The 22,730-nt window shown below is 35.8% G+C and overlaps 1 protein-coding gene across 3 annotated transcripts in view; it reads right to left on the bottom strand.

The window, feature by feature from the left end:
- Positions 1-491: 491 nt before the first annotated feature.
- MINDY3 (MINDY lysine 48 deubiquitinase 3) overlaps positions 492-22,730 on the bottom strand; it is an 86,535-nt gene continuing 64,296 nt past the window's right edge. For 2 of the 3 annotated variants that reach the window (XM_028114151.1, XM_028114153.1), the window contains 4 exons: positions 9,235-9,307; positions 6,968-7,055; positions 3,306-3,377; positions 906-1,860 (listed from right to left, as the gene is read on the bottom strand). In XM_028114151.1, coding sequence (XP_027969952.1) covers positions 1,711-1,860; positions 3,306-3,377; positions 6,968-7,055; positions 9,235-9,307 — 383 coding nt within the window. In that variant the 3' untranslated portion in view covers positions 906-1,710. The other variant, XM_028114152.2, reaches the window with a different exon arrangement.

Here is a 22,730-nt window from a genome sequence, read left to right as displayed (position 1 = left end):
ATTGTTTTATGCCACGAAGCTTTTGGGATGGTTATATAACAATCATAAAAAGTAAACACTATTTTGTAGGCTCAATGTTTATGGGAAAATCTATGCTTTTTCATAATCCTATGGAATTTGGGACCAGAGTTAGCACAATGTGTTTTATATACATTTGGAAGAAGCCAAGAGTAACAACAAAAAAAGACATCGCACAGCTGTAATTCTAGTAGCTAGTATCACACTCCTGAACATGTCACCAAAAATCTTTTCTTATGCTAAAACCTACTTATATTAGAATTGTTAACATTTATAAAGATAAAATTTAAATAAAATCCCAATTTCACAGAGCAAATACATATTCAGCTAAACAATGAAGGTAAATTTTTTTTTTTTTTAAGATGTATTTATTTATTTGAGAGTGGGAGTGAGGGAGAGAGAGAGCAGGCCTCCCCCGCCCCCTGCCCCCCCCCCCCCCCGAGCAGAGAGCCCAACGTGGGGCTTGATTCCAGGACCCTGGGATCATGACCTGAGTTGAAGGCAGACACTTGACTGAGTCTCACAGGTGCCCATAAAATTCAGTTCTTAAATTCCTAAGAGGATACTTGACAAATGCTTCTCAAGTGAAGGAAGGAGGCTGTTCACATTTCAAATTGCTGGGCAACAAACCTACTGAAATAAATCTCTCTCTAAAATAAACAGGCTGGGGCTCCTGTAACTTTGTCTATGCAGGTTCTAGTACTCCTGGCTGTCCAAGTAAGTAAGTTCTAGAACTGAGGTCAACATACGGTTTGGTCTCCTTTTCAAGGTGTTGTAGAAGTTCAGTAGGCATTTGTTCTATGATGTACTCTCAGGATTGCTGGGCAGAAACACCGTTGAGTATCAGTTTCTTTTGAGTCACTAATATAAAAAATGCCAAGCTACAGTTAAAGAAAAAAAATGTTTATTTAGACCATCCACCAGGATCATAATAAATAATGCAATATACTAATGTAATAACAGATGTTCTCATGCAGTTATCACATAAATATACAAGAAAGCTGGCTTACAGGGCTGCTGGGACAGATCTGGAAAAGTGTATTTGGCCACACACAGTAAGTTAACAGTGTTAGGACCATCAAACAGATTCTCTTAGCTATGAAATACATCCTCTATATATCAGTGAATAAACGGTAATGTTCCCTTATAGTTTCTACTTTTTATAAACATGCCAGAGCTAAGCCAATTGGCAAAGAATCCAGGTTGATAATTTATCAGTATTCCTAACGGAAACCAGATTTTAGAGAAGAAATAAGATTTAATTCTTGTGCATTTCAATGTGGAGGCTGATAGACTGCAAGCCAGAATCACTGAAACCATAAAATGTCTGAATGAAATAAAAACCCAAAGTAGTTTATAAATAGTAACTTTGATACTCAATATACAAATGCTGTATAGTATTAGGATGTTTACAATGCAATAAATGATCAATTATCTGACTGTAAAAGTGATGAACTCTGATTAAAGCTTAATTTTGCCAGTAAATTTCACATAAAGAGTTAAAATAGGATAACCTTTAACATAAAGCTTTAAAACAAATAATTTAAACATATCTTAAACACCGAAAATGTGTTTTTAATTGTTATTTACAGTTAATCAGTGATACCAGTGTATAGCTTAATGTAGCCGACTGCCAGTCTTGCATCCCTCTTTCAACATCTGCTATTACAATCTTCCTTATAAATAGGCAAATTAGTTTAGTGAAGGAGAGCGATCTGTGGTCCACAGTAATTCAATGTATGGCCATTTGGTTTGGAGACAGCGTTTAATAGGAGTGTCATCTGTTTGTAGCATGGGATCTTCAAAACCCATAACAATTGCGGTCCCTTCAACATACATTACCTGTTGAACAAAGAAAGCCACAAAGGTCAACCAATATTCTTAGCCAATTCTTATGAAGGATATAAAACTTTGCATGGGCTAGCAAACAAGGCGTTGCATATTGTTTCATATAGAACTTTATATTTAATTTTATTTTGATATGAGCAAGAATATTTGCTTACTAGTTAATGTGAAAATATATCTGGAAACAAGATGGTGATACACATTTTAACTGATAGCTTGGCAGTTGATTTTTAGATTAAGATCATGATTTTAAAAATGTGAATCCTAAAATACATGCAGGTTGTTTTTGATAAAGGAAAAAAATCATCCTTTAATTAACATATACGAGTTGGAAGAAATGTTTATTTATATAACATATACTTCTTACTGCTTTAATATGGAGGCACTGGAATGGAAATGCTGTCTCATGAGATGAGAAACTGTAATACAAATAGAGCTATATATTCAGAGGAGGACTTTCTTTCAATTTAAAAATGTTAAATTTCCAGAGCTAGAGGCAAATTTGCTACTGTAATTATGAAACGCTATTCATGAGGGTACTCTGTACTGCATGAAAAATCACGGAGAAAAAATAAAGAAGGGTGTTAGGACAGAAACAAAAAAGTTTGGCAGATAAAACGAGCCAGGTAGTTTATACACAGTGGCAATGATCATATAAAATATACATGGGCAGGTGGATATTGGAAACAAGTTTTATTCTGATTTAATTACAATAAACTTTCAGAGCTGTCTATGAAATAATATACTAATACCCCAACCCATTATAAGGGCTCACTGTGTACATTAAACGAGTCGGTCATTAATCTCTCTTTGTAGGAAGAGAAATTCCAAATGTAAAATTTAAAAGGAACAGATACAGACTGCCTTCTTCCAAAGTACATATATTTTTATATATTCAGTGTTTGGTACACATGATTGTAATTAGGTTCTTCCAATATAAAATCTATAAGCTTTCTTAGTTTTAACTGGGAGTTTCCATAAAAACACATTTGCATCTTTATTTGCATTAATAGATTACTTTCTAGTTGTGGTGAAATAAATTTAATACAATGAGAGTACAACTCACACTTTTTAACTCCCCCCAGTACATCTTCCATTTCTGAAAAATTGTCCACAAAGAATTTAACTGAAGTTATTACAATTATCAGATAAAACAGGACCTATTTTATGGGCAAAACTTGACTTCGTAATATCTATACAGCCAAGAGTAACAAAATGTAGTAAATGTAGTTATTTTGTCACAGTGAAACTATTGTTCCAAAACTCCAATGAAGATCTCAATGACTGACATACACTGATCAGATCAAAATATAACCAGTGCTAAAATATGTTGTAATAGTAAAGAGAGTAGAGACTCTTGGAAAGTTTTATGGGAATCAAACCTTGTTATATACTCATATTTACCAATTAAAGTGAAGACAAATTACTCCGAATGATCATACCTTCTCATTATAATTGGACTGCTTCAATCCATTGTAGTGATAGACAGTAAAAGACTCTGGACCACTGGAGCCCTATTATAAATAAAATACTATTAAGACTTTAAAGTATACTTTTATATTAGGCAATTTCTAATTAGCAGTTGAAAGGAAAATTTTGGTTGGAAAATCATTTGCTGAAGCAAGAAACTTAAGACTTTATCTACTAGAAAACAAAAACTGAAATAGTTGCTTCTGGGGAAGATGCTGGAAAGTGGGGAAGTATTGATTTTTATCACAAGCTCTTCTGTACTGGTTTATTTTTTTTAAAGGACAGGGTTCTAAAACACAAATATTTCCTAAAATTTTACCCTCTCTTCCTGGTTGTAAATAATTTGTTCCTCTCAATAAATACATAAGAGCAGTAATGTCAGTTTTCGTTAGCCTGCAAACATCTCTGTACCAATATTTTCCATTCAGCTTACAATACTGTATTAGGGGTTTTCACCTACCCTCCCCCATCTAAATACTGTCAACTTTTAAATAGTGAGAAGATCCTTGTGGGAAATGAAAATGCAAATTATAGTGCCAGGAGACTTTAATAATATCCCATAAAGAAGTGAAATCCTATAAATTCCTATTTTACTAAACTTGCAGGAAATCTGATCATGTTATCCCTACTGCCTTAACCTTCTGTTCTCAGTTAGCTAAAGATCAAGTTCAATTCTCCTAACCTGGTATTCAAGGCCATTAATGGTCTGGCCCCACCTGAGGTACCTGGCTCCAGTTATTTCCCTCAGGGCCTAGGGCCTTGTGTTCCTTGCCTTATCTGATTGATGTAAGGATGCGCATGGGACAAAAACTGGTCCTGGTCCATATTAGAATTTGTTCCATTTCTGGAACTAAGAGAAGAGAGCTGCTGGCAACAGTGGCTTCAGTGTTCTAGAGAAAGGACGGGAGAGGGACAGATGGCCCCAGTCCCCCCTCCTCCCGTTCCTGAATGCATGTAAGCTACTCCTCACAATTCTTCCTTTTCCCTCCCACTGCAGTCAATTCGGGCTGTGATTTGCAACCAAGAATCCTAAAATACAGGACCTAATCTACCTTTTCTGCCATTTCTCCACCTACTCAGTTGTCTGAATTTTCTGTTTCAGACAAACGTATTAGTCATTTTCCCATGAAAAGACTTGGTTGTTGGCTCTTTGTACATTCATTTTTTTTTTTTTAAACTTGAAAGTTGAGAAAAGAGATCTAATAAAGTGGCGTGCTTGGGTGGCTCAGTTAGGTAAGCGTGTGCTTTCGGCTCAGGTCATGGTCCCGGGGTCCTGGAATGGAGCGCCGCATCGGGCTCCCTGCTCCGTGGGGAGTCTGCTTCTCCCTCTGTCCCTCCCCCTCCCCATGCTCTCTCTCAGGTAACTAAGAAAGAGATCTAATAAATCGAAGCTTATAATTCTTTGCATCCTACTCAAAATGCTTTACCAAAAAGAAAAATCAATTAATGTGATCATTTTCTTAATTGTATACATGAGTTGATGGAATTAGTCACTTAGATAATTTGGCTGTTTATTTTCAGAGTTAATGTACTTTAACTTCAAAAGTAAACATTTTACTGGAATGGATACACAATTTATATTCGTTAGTTCCACTCATTAACAATTGGCAGAAAATGCTAAAATATCAGCAGAAGGTAACTAACACAGTGGCGCAGTACCTACCCTGGACTGCTGAATTAGCCACTGTCTAGCTGTAGGACCTCAAGCGATTTTCTTACATTCTCTAATCCTCAATTTCCTCATTGACAAAATGGAGGGAAAATAGTACCGAGCTCATAAGGCACACAGTACCCCAGGCATAGTTATGAGCTTTAAAAAAAATGGTAGTTGCTTCTGCTATTCTTATTATAAACAAACTGCCTGGAAATGCTTCTCTGTATTCCTCCACAGCCCCCCTAACCTCTCACTCCAATCTGCCTTTCCTCCAGGCAAAGAAATTGCTCTTCCCTGGCACCTACTTTAAGCGTTTGCAGAGATTACTGAAGTTAGATATTTTCCTGGCTGCCCTTCTGACCCCAGTTTTGGGGGGGGTCAAAACTTTCGAGTAAAGTTTTACTCGATTAAATGTTTACTGAGTTTCACAAAATTGGTCTGTTAGGTACAAAGGAGTATAAAGATGACCTCAGTGGTGTGGGCTGTGGTCAGAAGAGAAGCGCCACAGGAAGTTCAGAAGAATGAGAGTAGGCGCGGGAGTGTGACCAGTCTTCCTCTGAAGCAGCAGGTCTCAAACTCTGGCACCTGGAGAATCCCCTGGAGAAGGGACCTGAGAACTTGCATTTCTAATAAGCTTTTGGAGATTACACTTCGAAAGAACCAGGGGACTAAAATTACCTCAAGGAATACTACAATTAAAAATTTAATTTCTTGAACTACTAAGTTCTTAGAATATTTACAAATACTATTATGTGATGAATCACATCTGAAAAGAATAATTGGTAACTATCACACTTTGTTTATATTTCCCAAGCACTTTTCAAAATCTGCCTCCAGATTTAGGGCAATAGTTTTTAATTTAATGCTATAAAGTTAATGCTATCATTTACTAAACATTAAGATATCTAAAACAGAGGATACCACAATCCAGTAGTCATTTTAATAATGTCAGAAAAGAGTATTTTTTTCATGAAGCATTTACCAAAATTTAAAGAAGCCTAGCTATCCTGTGATATACTGACTTTTTGAATTTCACCTCACTTTCTTTCCTCACATTAACCATAACAGATCCAGATTCAGAAAATATGGGTTCTCTTTTAATTACCAAGACTGAATGTCAGTGATAATGTCCACTCTGTGAATTTAAACCTGAAACATCAAATTAACACTTACATCTTGACATTTCCCCTCCATCATTTTAAGCTTGGCAGTACCTCTCCTTTATAAGAGAGGTGAAATAGAAACTGGCATTTCTATCGAAACAATGATCTTTAACATAAACCACAATGGTATCTGATGAAACGATCCCACTATACCTGGCCTAAATTTAGCATCTGGTTTAGCAGTTAAATCCTTCACTGAGATAGGAAATATGAAGAAAAGACAGGCGTAGGCTACAGAATGGACTTTGTCAATGATGTCGTCATCACTCAGGAGTACTGAGGCTAGCTCCTCTCAAAGCCCAGTGGAAGACAAGTCCTAACATGAAATAGCACAGCTCCTCTCAAAGGTTCTTCTTTTACTCAACTAAAATTCTCCTGGAACTTAGGCGTTTCCCCTCCATACGGACTCCTTACCTTCTCTATTTATTTAAATCCATTTAAAAAGTTCCAAAAAGATACATACCATCTATGCCTGACCGTGACCTGAGAGAAGGAAAACAAGGTGCAGGCAGATAAAGAGGACCTTTCTCTTCTTACTCCACCTGTCTCTTAATGTCATACTCCCTTTAGAAAAACACTACCATAGTGTGTATATACTGGTGCCTGTATACTCTTCCCCAGAAATTTTGTATTACTGTTTTGGAACACACATGCCCTTCTACCCTCTCTGTATGGAGAAGTATTCACATCATAACTGTGCTTTGTCTTCTATCTGCATGTTAGACCGTTTTGCCTGAGTAGAAGAGAAATGCTGAAAGAATCACAAAATGTTCATCCCAATAGAACAAAACATTAACTATTTCTTCAACTCTGTTACCTGATCAGGAAAAAATTCTTGAAGGAATGGACCCAATAATATGATTCCTAATCCTTCTGGATCTAATTTATTCTTCATGAGATTTATACTATGGGGAGGGAAAAAAAGAAAAAAGAAAATCAGTGGATACCAAAGGAGAAAAAGCTTATTTTCCTTCTTTCATAAAGATTAAATTAGTAGTACTATAACACATCTGACTGCCAAAAATCTTAAGAGCTGTTCTTTTTAGACTCTTAATGACAAATACACAGGAATGACATCTAATTTGCCAAAACTTGGTTATTTTTAAACCAGAGCACTCTGTTACTATTTAGAATTTAAATGATGATGACGACTTTGGAACATGGTCCCTTATTAGGTAAAGTAATTTAAAAAGCTTGGCTTGTAAAGGCAGGCTTATAACCTCCCACAGGCAATTCTCTTTGCTTCATAGGTATGCCTGAATTTAACAATCATATGAGGCATTTAACTTAAAAAAATGTTTAAGCTCAAAGAAGAAACAGTATCAAAAGGAACATCAGATAATCAAAAACATCTCCCAAAAGACTTACTTTCAAGAACCAAATGCGAAGGAAGCTTAAAATTTAAGCTTAGACGATGTAACCCAGAGGGTAAAGAGAGCTGAGGTGTAGTGAAGGACAGTGAGAGGCACGGACTATATTATTCCAGAAGCAGACTCCAGTGAACGGTGCTTTGCTTAGCCCTTGCCATTTAGGTGGAGCCAAGGCTGGTGAAAGGGGTTATGTGTAACTAGGAAGGCAGAGTTGTAAAAATGAAAATGGTCTTTGCAGAAATTTTTCACTTTCCATGTTCTCTCCCCAATCCTACATGCCAGGGTAAATACACCTTGTTCTACAACGCAAAGGATATGACAGTTGAGCAGGTCTGAGTAAAGGCAGCAGGTTAGGACATGAAACAAATGAAGGCAAGGTCATATTTAATGTATTTAATTCATTAATCCTAATGAGGTGCTGTTCATTTATAGGCCATCACATATTTTAAATGTGAGTAGACCAAAATACAGAATGAAGGACTCAGTCCAATCTGTCAGCTACTTCTAGAAAAACAGTCTCACTTAGTATACTAACTTTATAATTCAAGGTATGTATGTATGCTGATGAAAAAAGGAAAATTAAGTAGACATATAGCCACATATCTAAGAATTTGGAAAAAAAAAAACTTTTTTTTCCCTCCTTTCCCTCTTAAGAATTGTCAGTAACCAAAATTGCTCGAGTTCAATTCTCTTTGGCAAATTAGTCAATAAACAAGACGGTTTCTACTTGGAAATCCATTTAGAAGAAATAACATATTTCGTAAAATCGCAACTCATAATTACAATTATACCATTTATTGGACAAATTTAATTTTCTGAATTGAGTTCCTCCTCTTTAAGTTGGAAGCAATTAATGAATAATATCAGAGCTCTAGGTAATAAGAGACAAATTAATTCAGATGTGAGCAATTTGAAAATGTCTGTGTGTTTCATACTCTCAAAGAAAATACACCAAGCCATTTTATATATCAAGTTCTAAAAACTGCATATACTAGTATGTTTGATGATGCTTTTGCTGAATCTTTTCCTTTGATGTTTTGTAAGCTCTAATTTGTTCATTGTCAGATAACTTTCAGATTGAAAATAAACTGCAGAAGGAGGAAAAGTTAGTACAGATCATAGGTGATCTTTAAATTTTCCTATTTGAGCAAAAGATGTATCCCCTTAATGAGAGATTCTTATGGATAACAAAAAGCACAAATTTAAGAAGTTATAGATGTATCAATGTACAAAATATAAAAGAATGAAGAGGACATGATATTAACATTTGGCAAGACTGAAAACTATTATTCTGTAACAAAACATAACATTCCGTAAGGTTGCTTACAAAGGTTTTAGATCAATCAATTTAATGATATAGAGTGTCCAGTGTCTTCGATCAGATGTCTTTAAGACCAAGTCAGAAGGTTGCTGGTCCTTTAAGCAGGGCAACTAGCAATACGGACATTACAGATAACTGTCATTACTTTCAGATATGAACAAAATTTAAAAGAAATGGAAAAGGTTTTGTAGTGAGAAAAAACAATAGAAAAAGAGTATGTTAAGTCTCTGCTATAAGATTAGTTTGATTTCTTCCTAAATCTTTGCTTTACGTAAAGAACTAAGCTGCCTATATGCAGGTTTAGATTTTTAAAAAAGGCCAAAATGTGTGTACTGTTTTAAATGTAATGGAATCCTTTTGAGTCAGTTAAATAATATTTCCTATTTAGCTTACTATTCAGGATCTGAAACAAGGTCCAGTGCTTTCATCACATCTTCTAGAAGTGAATCAGGTATAAATCCATTATCTGGGGGGGGGAAAAATAGCATTAGCATCTTGAATAAGAGTTTACTTCAAGAAATGCTATGAGAAAAATCATGTGAGAGGCAACTGTGCCTATTATTACTCTCTTCTTTGAGTTTTCTTAGGCACAGAGGCAATGATTTATTTTTCTGATTAAAAAAAAAATCCACATGACTTCTACCTGAGAATTCCAAGGAAACTTGAAAGTCAAATTACTCCTTAAAGAGACTTATAAATTTCAACGATAAAAGTGTTTTTCTATTTAAAGTTTTCATAATTATTAAGTAATTATGTCTTTGAATAACAATGTGAACCTTTAAATTCCCTTTAAGAAATCCAATTAAGTCTTTACCAACAAATTCCTTTAGTTACAATGGCAGTTATGTCATTCTTTTTGAAATAATGTTAATGATGTTTTGTTATTTAAATATCTGACAATATAGGACCAAGAGCTATCCCTGTAACAGACTTCATTTAAATAAAAGCCATAGATTTAGTGGGAAAAATTCAAAAGTTGGAATTCAGAACAGAATCAAATGGTTGATGAAGACTAGTTTATGGAAAATACTCCTTTTCTTGGGCTTGCTGAGGAAATAGCATTGGGAAAGGGCCCAAACTTGGATGATGCAATAGCACATGACACACAAAGAAGGCGTGTAGGGCCATTTCAAATCAGTTTTAACAAGCAAGTTCATTCCCTTAAATGTGCAATGTCTGAGTTTCTCTACCCATTTACTCATTCCTGGAGACTGTTTCAGCTTTAAATCAACTTTCCACACAATATCCTTTTCAGGAATTAGATAATTTAGAAACTAAGTCTCGTCATGGAGAACAAGATGTACAAAAGACCCGCTTCTATAATCATACTGCAGAATAAAATGTAGTGGTTCTTTGAGGATGTGGCATGGACTTCAGAAAGGAAAGGAAGAAGTTAAGATTTTACAGTCTTAAACCTCTTAAGCAGATGCTTAGCCATTTGAAGAAAAATGGGCCTTGACTAAAAGGCCAAGAATCATTTAGGATTTTTTTTTTTTTAAGATTTTTATTTATTTATTTGACAGCGCACAAGCAGTGGGAGTGGGAGAGGAAGCAGACTCCCCACTGAGCAGGGAGCCCGATACAGGACTTGATCCCAGAACCCTGGGATCATGACCTAAGCCGAAGGCAGAAGCTTAACCAACTGAGCCACCTAGGCCCCCCTCATTTAGGATAGCCCCTCATTTAGGATAATTAAACATGTATAATTTTTAAAAGTGGAGGTTTAAATCCAAATTTTCAAGGTACCACTAATTTGAGGCATAGAGTAAGTAAAGAATTTGTTTGAAGGTACATGTGAAAATATTCAAGCTTTGTAAGCTTAAATTTGCTCAGTTTAAAAGGTAGAAAACTCATTTGTTTAGCTAAGTTACAGCTAAAACGTCAGCATTCAAAATGTAAAACAGGCTTTATTTGGCCACTAGTTGACCGGAACAATTATCCGCATATGTTTCCTTGTTTTTTGGGCTCTCATGTATATCCACCTGATAAACAGTCTGTATTACAGTGTTCCTCAGGAGCCCTGAATGGTGGGATGTCTTAGCTCTTCTTAACATAATTAGAGACTCAGCTTCCACCCAGATAAGGAGCTAACTAGCGCTATAAAGAGGCAAACAACAACTAGGAAAACAACCTTCTTCATTCAAACACGATTAACCTCAAACATAAATATTCCAACATATTTTTAAGATACCTATGAGTATCTTAAGCACAGACATTCTGGAGAATAACAGTAACTACCCACTCAGTGATTCTACATTTAGTGCGTACAGTATTTGAAAGCTAGACTATAATTTAATTTTCATAAAATATACCAAAGACTTTTACTATACCCCCAATTAGAAGAGGCGATTTGGAAAACTGCTTACCTTTTTAAAACCTTTATTGTGATGTTACTTTATTCTTGAATTCATACCAAATAAAGTATCAGACAAATTCTTTAGAAAAAGAAATCCTTAAGTCTGAAAGCAGATGAAGCTTAGGACATCTAGTATTTAGGCAAGGAATTCCTGAGAGATGATTAAAGTAGAGATGCAATGATAAGCCCTTGGTACCAAGAGCAGAGGAAATACCAGCGAGGACCATTTGCTGACCAGTTACCGAGACCTCAGCAGCACTCTACAGCTTGAATGCATATCGGTAACTTAACCAGATGAGCATAAAATGGACTTCCACAGGCTTTAAGACTCTGAAGAATGAGGGACAGGAGGTGGAGAGAGGACGTGAGAGTGCACCAGTTGTGATCTTAAGCATTTATCATGTAAGTGTTCTGATACAGTTAAATTGTTTTAAAACACTTGAAAAGGGGAAAAGCTGTGTGTTTAAAAATTAGAAGCTTTAACTGTAAAAAGTGTGGAGTGGTTGAGAGGAGGAATAACTCAATGTAAAAAAGCACCGATGAAGGAAAGTTACAGTTGCAGTTAAGTGAGTCATTTCCTGATCAGCTCACCATTTACACTGAATCCTGATTTCTGTTCTGAAAGCCAAGGGAATAAAAGGGAGAGCCTGGCAAGTGTTGTCACTGGTTAAACTGCTGCAGGAGGAAAGCAAATCTCAGGAATTAACAGAGAAGGCAGGAGACAACTTGTGAGGAGATGGGGGATGGAGGAGAACAGGGTAGCACTTAGGACTGTAACATTTTCAAACCACGGGAGGTGTGAGAGTCAAGTTTCTTGGGAATAGAAAATAAAATCGAGCTCTAAAGGTAATTTAATGCTGTTTGATTTAGTCAAATAGTAAATTCCTTTTTACTAAACGTTGTATTATATTTTACCTAATCTTGTTGAAAATTTAATAATGTATAGCTAATATAACCTGTAGAAAAAAGTATGCAACTTTTGTCCCTAGGCGAAATTATGACATTTTCATGTTTCAGTGTTTCTTGGTCTCTTTGCCTTAGTATTACTACTGGTTGGCTCACCTGGCTCCTGTGGATGTGAGGTCCTGCCAGGTAGAGGCTGCTTGTCACAATGGCTGCTCAACAACCCTTGTTATATTTAAGTATTCAAGCTAGTCCTAACTTAAAGTTTCAACAAAGTACTCTGTTCAGGCACCATGGTTCAACCAAAAACACTTTGTAAACATAAGAAAAATCAGAAAGAAAGCAGTAATTTATGGCTTGTCCTACAGAACCACCTGTATTATGTGACAGGAAAGCTACAAAACAAAACATGGTGGCGGGACACAGAGAAACTATCGGGGGGGGGGTGGCCTACACTAAACAGCGCTGACCTTGCTATAGCAAGGTGAAGGATGGCTGTGACGATGGGGGGCGGGGGGGGCAGCAAGGGAACAGAAGAAAATGGTATCATTTAAGAGGAAGAGAGAGGACTGAATTGAACAAAAGGCAATTTCTAGAGAATGTCTAAGGGCTGATGAACAGTAAACAGTCACTGTATGTCATCAACCTAAAGAAATAGCATTTAAGGGGCTCTTTTTTAAATCCAAATACATATCCCTTGCCCAAACTGGGCTGCTTCCTGAAATGTAATTATACCAGGGGGAGGGTTGAGGGAGGAGAAGGAGTAAGAGAAAACAGAACAAATCCCACTGTGTGTAATACACAAACCTGTGTCTATCATTTCAAATACCATCTATGTAGAATTCAGTGCTTTGAAGAAAGCGAAGCTCTGTGCCACCGTTTTTTTTTTTTTTTTTAAAACGACGTGGTCAATTTATTGAGTACTCGAATAATCCATGTAAAGTAGGTATTAAGTCCATTTTAGGGAGGAGAAAACTGAGATTAGGAACATGCCCACCATCACACAGCTGAGTAACAGAGGTGGGATTTGAGTCCAGGCCGTCGGATACCAACAGAAGTGTTCTTAGCAGTTTAGGAAGCCATTGAACTTGTAATTTTGAATTGTAGTTGATATTTTGTGTGTGTGTGTGTGTATACATATATATATAGACACAGTGATTCAATTACATGTTACAAACGTTCACCATGAGAAGCATATTACAATATTGACTATATTCCCTATGCTGTACTTTTCATCCCTGTGGCTTCAATTTTAGAATTGAAGTTTGTACCTCATGATCCCCTTCACCCATTTTGCCCCTCCCCTCCTCTCATTTGGTGACCATCAATTTGAGTCTGTTTCTCTTGTCACCATTGTTGTTGTACTGCTGGCTTGTTCCTTTGTTTTTTAGATTCTGCATCTAAGTAAAATCATATGGTATTTTTCTTTGTCTGGCTTATTTCACTTAGCCTTATACCCTTTAGGTCTGCCGATGTTGTTGTGAATGACAAGATTTCATTCTTTTTTATGGCTGAGTAATACTCCTGTGTACATGCCACATTTTTATCCATTCTTCTATAGACACTTGGGTTGCCTCCATAGCTTGACTATTGTAAATAATGCTGCAGTACACACGGGTGTCTCTGTCTTCTTAAATCAATGTTTTCCTTATCTTCTGGTAAATGTCCAGAAGTGGAATTACTGTATCATGTAGTACTTGTATTTTTACAAGTACTTTTGAGGAAACGCCATACTGCTGTCCACAGTGCACCAGCCTGCATTCCCACCCCCACGGCATGAGGGTCCCTTTTTTTCCATATCCTTGTCAACACTTATTTGTTTTTGATACCAGATTAATTCTGACTGATGTGAGGTGATATGATTTTGATTTGCATTTCCACTAATGTGATGTTGAGCATCTTTTCATCTGTTGGCCATCTGTAGGTCTTTTCTGGGAAAATGTATAGAGGTGTTCTGCTCATTTTAAAATTGGATGTGTTTTTTTTTGGTGTTGAACTGTATGAATTCTTTATATATTTTGGATAATACTCCCTTATCAGATATATCATTTGCAAATACCTTCTCTCATTCAGTGCTTGCCTTTTTGTTTTGCTGGTTTCCTTTGCTGTGCAAAAGCTTTTTAGTTTGATGTAGGGGCAATAGTTTATTTTTTTTGTTTCCCTTGAGGAGACAGATCCAGAAAAATAGTGCTAAGGTCGATATCCAAATTACTGCCAGTGTGGGTTTTTTTGGGGTTCATTTGGTTTCAGGTCTCGTATTTAAGTCTTTAATCCAGGTTGAGTTTATTTTTGTGTAGGGTTTAAGAAAGTGGTCCAGTTTTTCCAGCACCATTTATTTTAGAGATTTGTCTTTTCCTTATTGTACATTCCCGCCTCCTTTGTCATAGATTAATTGACCACATAAGCATGGGTTTATTCCTGGGCTATCTTGTTCCCTTGATCTGTATGCCATACCATACCATTTTGATTATTAAAGCTTTGTAGTGTATCTTGAAATCTGGAATTGTGATACTTCCAACTTTGTTCATCTTTCTCAAGCTTGCTATGGCTTTTGAGGTTCAACATGCAATTTAGAATTTTTTGTTCAAGTTCTGTGAGAGCCACTATTGCTATTTTGACAGGGATTTCACTGAATCTGTAGATTGCTTGGGGTGATATCAATAATTTTAACAATATTGAATCTTCCAATTCAAGAGCCTGGTCTATCTTTCCATTTGTGTTTTCTTAAATTTCTTTCATCAATGTCTTGCAATTTTCAGAGTACAGGTCTTTTGCCTCCTTGGTTAGATTAATTGCTAGGTATTTTATTCTGTTTGATAGAGTTGTAAATGGCATGGTTTCCTTCCTTTCCCTTCTCGTTTATTAGTGTATAGAAACACCAGATTTCTGCATATTGATTATGATTCCTACAACTTTCCTGAATTCATGAATTAGATCTAATAGTTTGGCAGACTCTTTGTGATTTTTATATATAGTTGTATGTCATCTGAAAATAGTTTTACTTCTTCCTTACCAATTTGGATGCCTTTTATATCTTGTCTGATTGCTGCACCTTCCACTACCATGTTGAATAAAAGCGGCAAGAGTGGGCATCCTTGTCTTGTTCCTGGTCTGTATTCTGCCTACAAGAAACTCCATACCTAAGGACACATACAGACTGAAAGTGAAGGGATGGGAAAAGGTATTTCATACAAATGAAGTTTAAAAAAAAAAAAGCAAGATAGCAATACTTATACCAGACAAAATATAGACTTTAAAACAAAGGCAGCAACAAGACAAGGGCATTACATAATGATAAGGGGATCCTTCTAACAGAAGACATGGGAATTGTAAATATCTAAGTGCCCAACATAAGAAAACCTAATTATATAAAGCAAAGATTAACAGGCCTCAAGGGAGACAATGAGAGTATTACAGTAATAGGAGGAGACTTTTAACACCCCACTTACATCAGAATATTATTCTTTTATCTCCATTCAGTCAGCCTATAGCCTTTCACTGGAGCATTTAGTCCATTTACATTTAACGTAATTTGTATAGTTATGTATGTATTGCCATTGTGCTGTGATTTGATGGTTTTCTTTAGCGTTTGAATTGCTTTCTCTTTGTGTATCTTTTGGTTATCATGGGGTTCATATACAGCATGCTGTGTGTGTGTCTATACTAAGTTCAAACACATTCTAAAAGCATTAAATATTTATTCCCTAGTCCACATTTTATGTAGACGATGTCCTGTTTACATTTTTTTGCCTCTCGACTAATTTTTGTACATATAATTGATTTCACTGCTTTTGTGTTTTAACCTCCATATTGACTTTATACAATTAATCTACTACCTTTACTGTAATGTTTGCATTTACTAGTGAAACTTTTTCTTTTCATAATTTTCTTCTAGTTGTGGCCTTTTTCCACCTAAAGGAGTCCCTTGACCCTTTCTTGTAAGGCTGGTTTAGGGGTGAGGAACTCCTCTAATTTTGGTTGCTGTGAGAAACTCTATCTCTTCTTTTTTTTTTTTTTTCCTCCCTTTCAGCACTTGAACATATGAAGCCACTGACTTCTGGCCTGCAAAGTTCCTGCTGAAAAAATTAGCTGATAGCCTTATAGGGTTTCCCTTGTGAAATCTGGAGAGCAAGATGGGACATCTAGGTACATGAAGCTCAAAGATCTCGAAAGAGCTTCTTCACCAAGACATGTTACTGTAATCAAGCTCTCAAAAATCAAAGACTGAGAAGAAAAGACTCCTCATATACATGGAATCTCAATCAGGCCATCAGCAGAAACCTTGCAGGCCAAGAGAGCAAGTGCTCAAAAGAAAAACCTGTCAACAAGAATACTTTACCTGTCCTTCCTTTCTGAATGACAATTTTGCTGGGTAAACATATTCCCAGAGAGACAAAAGCTAAGGGAATTTATCACCATGTACCCCACCCTACAAGAAATACAAGGGTTTTTAAGGCTGAAATGAAAGGACGCTGAATTAGTAACATGTAAGTATAAAATTCAATGGTAAAGGTGAATATACAGTCAAATTCAAAATCCTCTATTGGAAGTGTAACAGAAGACTGTTTATGTCAAACACTTCAAGGAACTAGAAAGAAATGAAGTCCCACATTAATGGAGAAAAAAGGAACAAGAATCAGAGCGGAAATAAATGAAATAGACACTAAATAGAAAAAGATCAATAAAACTAAGAGCTGTTTTTTTGAAGAGACTTGATAAACCTTTTAGATGCACCAAGAAAATGAGACGACTCAAAGAAAATCAGAATCAAAGTCACGACACCTGATACCACGATCATAGAAAATACAAATGATCAGAGGAGACTATTAACAATTATATACTAAATAATGGGACAACTGGACAAGAAGAAACAGATAAATTCCTAGAAACCTACAATAGACTGTGAGTAAGGAAATTGAATCAGTAATCAAAAAACCTGTCAACAAACAAAAGCCCAGGACCTGGTGGCTTCACTGATGAATTCTAAATATGTTAAAAGAATACATACCAATTCTTCTCAAACTCTTCCAAAAATAGAAGAGGCAGGAATATTCCCAAACTAGACAAAAATGGCACAAGAAAGGAAAACTGTAGGCCAATATCCCTGATAAACACAGATGTAAAAATCTTCAACAAAGTAGTAGCAAATCAAATTCAAGAATACATTAAAGGTATCATACACCATGATCAAGTGGGATCTATTCCAGGGATGCCAGGATGGTTTAACATCCACAACTCAATCAATTAATACACCATGTTAACAGAATGAAGGATAAAAAAAAAATCATATTATGATCATCTCAATAAATGTCGAAAAAGCTTTTGACAAAATTGAACATCCATTCATGATTCAAACTCTCAATATAGCAGACATTTATAAAGGGAACTACCTCGACATAATAAAAGGCCACGTTTGACAAACCTACAGCTACTATCCCACTCAATAGTGAAAAGCTGAAACCTTTTCCTCTAAGGTAAGGAACAAAGGTGTCCACTCTCACCATTTTTAGTCAACAAAGTATTAGAAGTCCTAGCCAACCAATTAGACAAGAAAAAGAAAAGGCATCCAAATTGGGAAGAATGAAGTAAAACTGTCACTATGTGCAGAGAACATTATATACAGAAAACCCTAAATACTCTACCAAAAAATGGTTTAACAAATTCAGTGAGGTTGCTGTTGCATTTCTATACACTAATAAAAAACAATCCCATTTACTACTGCATCAAAAGAATAAAATAGGAATTTAATAAGTTAAAGAGCTATAACACATTAGTGAAAGATACAAATAAAAAGCTATTCTGTGCTTATGGATTGGAAGAATTAATACTGTTAAAATGTCCATACTACCCAAAGCAATCTACAGACTCAATGCAATCCCTATCGAAATACCAACAGCATATTTCACAGAACTAGAATAAACAATTCTAAAATTTGTATGGAACCACAAAGACCCCAAATACCCAAAGAAATCTTAAGAAGAACAAAGCTGGAGGAATCAGGCTTCCTGATAGCAAAGTACATTACAAAGTTACAGTAATCAAAAGAGTATGATATTAGCATAAAAACAGACACATAATGGCACAGAATAGAGATGTAAACCCACAAATGGCCAATTCATAACAAAGGAACACACAGCAAGGAAAGGACAGTCTGTCTCTTCTATGAATGGCATTGGGAAATTTGGGAGAGCTACATGCAAAAGAATGAAACTGGATCACTGACTTATACCATAGATAAAAACTTAATCCTTTCACTACTTGAATTTAAGATCAGAAAACATGCAACTCCTATTAGAAAACATGGGTGGAAAGCTCTAGGACATGGCTTAGCTATGACTTCCTACCAAATGGGAGAAAATATTTGCAAATGATATATCTGATATGGGGTCGATATCCAAAATACATAAACTCATACAACTCAACAGCAAAAAACCCGAACAATCTGATTAAAATATGGGTAGAGGATCTGGATAGACATTTCTCTGAAGTAGATACACAGATGGCCAACACCTAGGTATATGAAGAGGTACTCAACATCACTCGTCATCAAGTAAATGCAAATCAAAACCACAATGATTACCTTACACTTGTTGAATGGCTATTACCAAAAAGACAAGAAATAACAAGTGTTGGCAAGGATGTAGAGAAAAGGGAACATTGGTGCACTGTTGGTGCAGCCACTCTGGAAAAAGTATGGAAGTTCCTTAAAAAATTAAAAACCTAACTCCAAAAGATATGTGCACTTCCATGTTCACTGCAGCATTATTTATAACAGCCGAGATATGGAAGCTGAGTGTCCATCAGTGGATGAGTGGGGGGGAAAAATATATATATATACACACACACAGTAGAATATCACTCCTCAATAAAAAATGAAATCTTGCCATTTTCTACAACATCATGGAAGGCGAGGGTATTAGGCTAAGTGAAATACATCAAACAAAGACAAATGTTGTGTGATCTCTGTCACGTGGGGAATCTAAAAACAAAACAAAAGTTGGCCCACAGATAAAGAGAACAGACTTATTGCTTCGGGGTGGGGTTGGTGGTAGGGGATAGAGAATGTAAAGGTTGAAGGGTGTCAAATGTGTAGGCTTCAAGTTACAAAATAACTTACAGGGATGTAATGTACAGTAGGGTGATTACAGGTAAAATTGCACTGCATATTTGCAAGATGCTCAAAGAAAAGACTTTGAAATGTCTCACAAGAAAAAAAAACCTATGTATTTTGAGCATTTCACAATATACACAGTCATTATGTTGTGCAGCTGAAATTGTTTTATGTCAATTATACCTCAGTGAACAAAATGTTCTCATCCTGTAACAGTGTGTAAATCACTGTGAACTCTAGCATATAGGTTGAGGCAAAAGTGTTAAAAATAATCATGGCTACAATATTATGTTAATGAATACCTAGTAAAAAGAGATGTATACTGGGACATCAAAATAAATTATGAGTAGGGCACATTGATGGGTAGAACTTGATGGGTAGAACTTTCTGATGTAACTGAAGTTAAATTGTTATCAGCTTAAAATGGATGGCTGTAAGACATATGATGAAAGCCTCACAGTAATCAGAGCAAAACTCTGTAATAAATGAAAAGAATCAAAGCATACTGCTTTAAAAGTCACAAGACAGCAAGAGAAGAAAGGAACTACAGAACTGTAGTCAGAAAGCAATTAAGAAAATGGCAATAGTAAGTCCTTACCTATCAATAATTACTCTAAATGGTTTAAATTCTCCAATGAAAAGAGTGGCTACATGGATAAAAAAAACAAAACCCAACTATATGCTGCCTACAAAAGACTTCACTTAAACTTGAAGAACTCTCAGAGGGATTAAAAAAAGATTTTCCAAGCAAATGGAAACCAACGAGAACAGGGGTAACTATACTTATATCAGATAAAATAGACTTTAAGTCAAAAACTGTTACAGGAGAAAAGGCCACAATGTAATGATAAAGGGATCAATTCATCAGGAGGCTATAACAATTGTAAACCTTTATGTACCATATTTTGGAGCACCTCAATTTAGTAAACACTTATTAACACGGGAGAGAATTTTAGACAGCAATGAAATAAAAGTGGGGTAGTGAATTCCTCCACTATTAACAACAGTGATCGATGCAGAAAATCAGTTAGGAAACGGACTTAAATGACACTTCAGACATATACAGAAGATTCTATTTAACAGCGGCAGAATGCGTATTCTTCTTAAATGCACATGGAACATCCAGGATAGATCACATGATAGATCACAAAAAATGTCTTAGCAAATTTAGGAAGACTGAGATCATACCAAGTATCTTTTCTGACCAACAAGGTATGAAATTAGAAATCAGTAACAAAGCTGGAAAATTCACAAATTCATGGAGATTCAACAACATGCTCCTGAACAACCAATGTGTCAAAGAAGAACTTAAATGGAAAATCAAGAAATATTGTCAAATGAAAATGGAAGCACAACATATCAAGACCTATGAGACGCTGCAAAAGCAGTTTTAAGAGAAGTTTAAGAAAGATCTCAACTTCACATTACACCTCAAGAAACTAGAAAACAAAGACAAACTAAGTCCACAGTTAGCAGAAAGAAGGAAATACCAAAGATCAGAATGGAAATAAATGAAATAGAGACCAGAAAACATGAGACTAAGAGCTTGGTTTTGAAAAAACAGACAAGCCTCTAGCTATGTACACCAAGAAAGAGAGGGCTCAAAATCAGAAAGGAAAGAGGAAACGTTACAACTTGATGCCAGAGAAACACAAAGTATCAGAAGAGACTATTATGAACAATCATACACCAACACCCTAGACCACCTAGAAGAAATGAATTTCTAGAAATATTTAACCTACCAAGACAGAATCATGAAGACACACAAAATCTGAACAGATCACTAACAAAAGGAGACTGACAAAGTAATCCAAAACCTTTTAACAAACAAAAGTCCAGGAACAGATGGTTTCACTGGTGAATCTACCAAACACTTAAAAGAATTAATGCCAGTTCCTCTCAAACTGTACCAAAAAAACTGAAGATGAGGGTATGGCTCCTCAGCCATTTTATAAGGCCGGTATTATCCTGATACCAAAGCCAGGTAAGGACACTACAAGAAAAGAAAACTATAGGTTAATATCTCTGATGAATGCAGAGGCAAAAATTATCAATAAAATATTAGTAAACCAAACCCAATAGCACATTAAAAAGATCATACACTGTGATCAAGTGGGATTTATTCCAGGGATGCAAGGATGGTTTGACATACAGAAATCCATAAATGTGGTACATGTCACATTAATAAAATTAAATAAAATATGATCATCTCAATATGCAGAAAAAGCATTTGACATAATGGAAATCCTTTCATGAGAAAAACGCTCAAAACATTTCTTAAAGAAGTTATGTTCCTTCATGTAATAAGGGGCACAGATGACAAAACTACAGGTAATATCATACTCAGTGATGAAAAAAAGTCCTTGCCATAGCAATTGGGTAAGAAAAAGAAAGAAAAGGCATTCATACAGATGACATGATCTTATATATATAAAACTCTAAAGACTCCCTTAAACCACTGTTAGAACTAATAAGGAGTTTCATTTTATATGCAGGATACAAAAATCAACGTACTGATACCAGTTACATTTTAATACATGAACAGACTAGCTGAAAGAGAAATTAAGAAAGCAATCCCATTTACAATAGCATTGGAACAATGAAATATTTAGGAATAAGTTTAACCACGGAGATGTAAGACCTATCCACCAAAAATGAAGACACTGATGAGAGATCAAAGATGATACATAATGGAAAGATATCCTGTATGCTTGGCTTGGAAGAACACTGTGAAAATGTCCATAGTACCCAAAGCGATCCACAGATTCAATGCAATCTCTGTCAACATTCCAAAGAAATTTTTCACAGATAGAGAAGATTTGTTTGCAATCACAGAGGACTGCACAGCCAAAGCCATCCTGAGAAAGAGAAAGAAAGCCAAAGGGGTCATACTACCTGATTTTCAACCTGTATTACACAGCTATAATAAGAGTATGGTTCTGGCATAAAAACAGGCACAGAGGCCAGTTCAGCAGAGCAGAGAGCCCAGGTGTAACCCCATTCATATACGGTCAGCTAATTTTTGACAGGGATGCCACAAACACGCACTGAGGAAAGGACTGTCTCTTCAATAAATGGTGCTGGAAAAACTCGTTATCTACATGAGACGGCTATGGAATGGAATGAAACTGGATCCCTTACACGACTCACAAAAATTAACTTGAAATGGATCAGAGACTTAAATGTAAGACCTGAAACTGTAAAACTCCTCTAAGAAAACATAGGAAAAAAGACCCTCATCATTGGTCTTGGCAGTGATTTCTAGGATAAGACATCAAAACACAAGCAAAAAACCCCTAAAATAAACAAGTGGGGTCACATTAAAGAGCCTATGAACAACAAAGGAAAACAACAAATTGAAAAGACAACCTACAGAATGGAAGAAAATCTTCCCAAACCCTCTATCTGAAAATGTGTTTGGGGCGTTAACCCCTTAAGAATTCATAGAATTCAATAGCAAAAAATAAAATAATCCAATTAAAAAAGAGCAATGGGTCTGAAGAGACATTATTCTAAAGA

This window comes from Eumetopias jubatus, unplaced genomic scaffold (genome assembly GCF_037043125.1).
Source record: "Eumetopias jubatus isolate StellerSeaLion01/CBP00866 unplaced genomic scaffold, mEumJub1_p1.0 scaffold_8, whole genome shotgun sequence".
Classification (NCBI taxonomy): Eukaryota; Metazoa; Chordata; class Mammalia; order Carnivora; family Otariidae; genus Eumetopias; species Eumetopias jubatus.
This window is presented reverse-complemented; position numbering and strand designations above follow the sequence as displayed.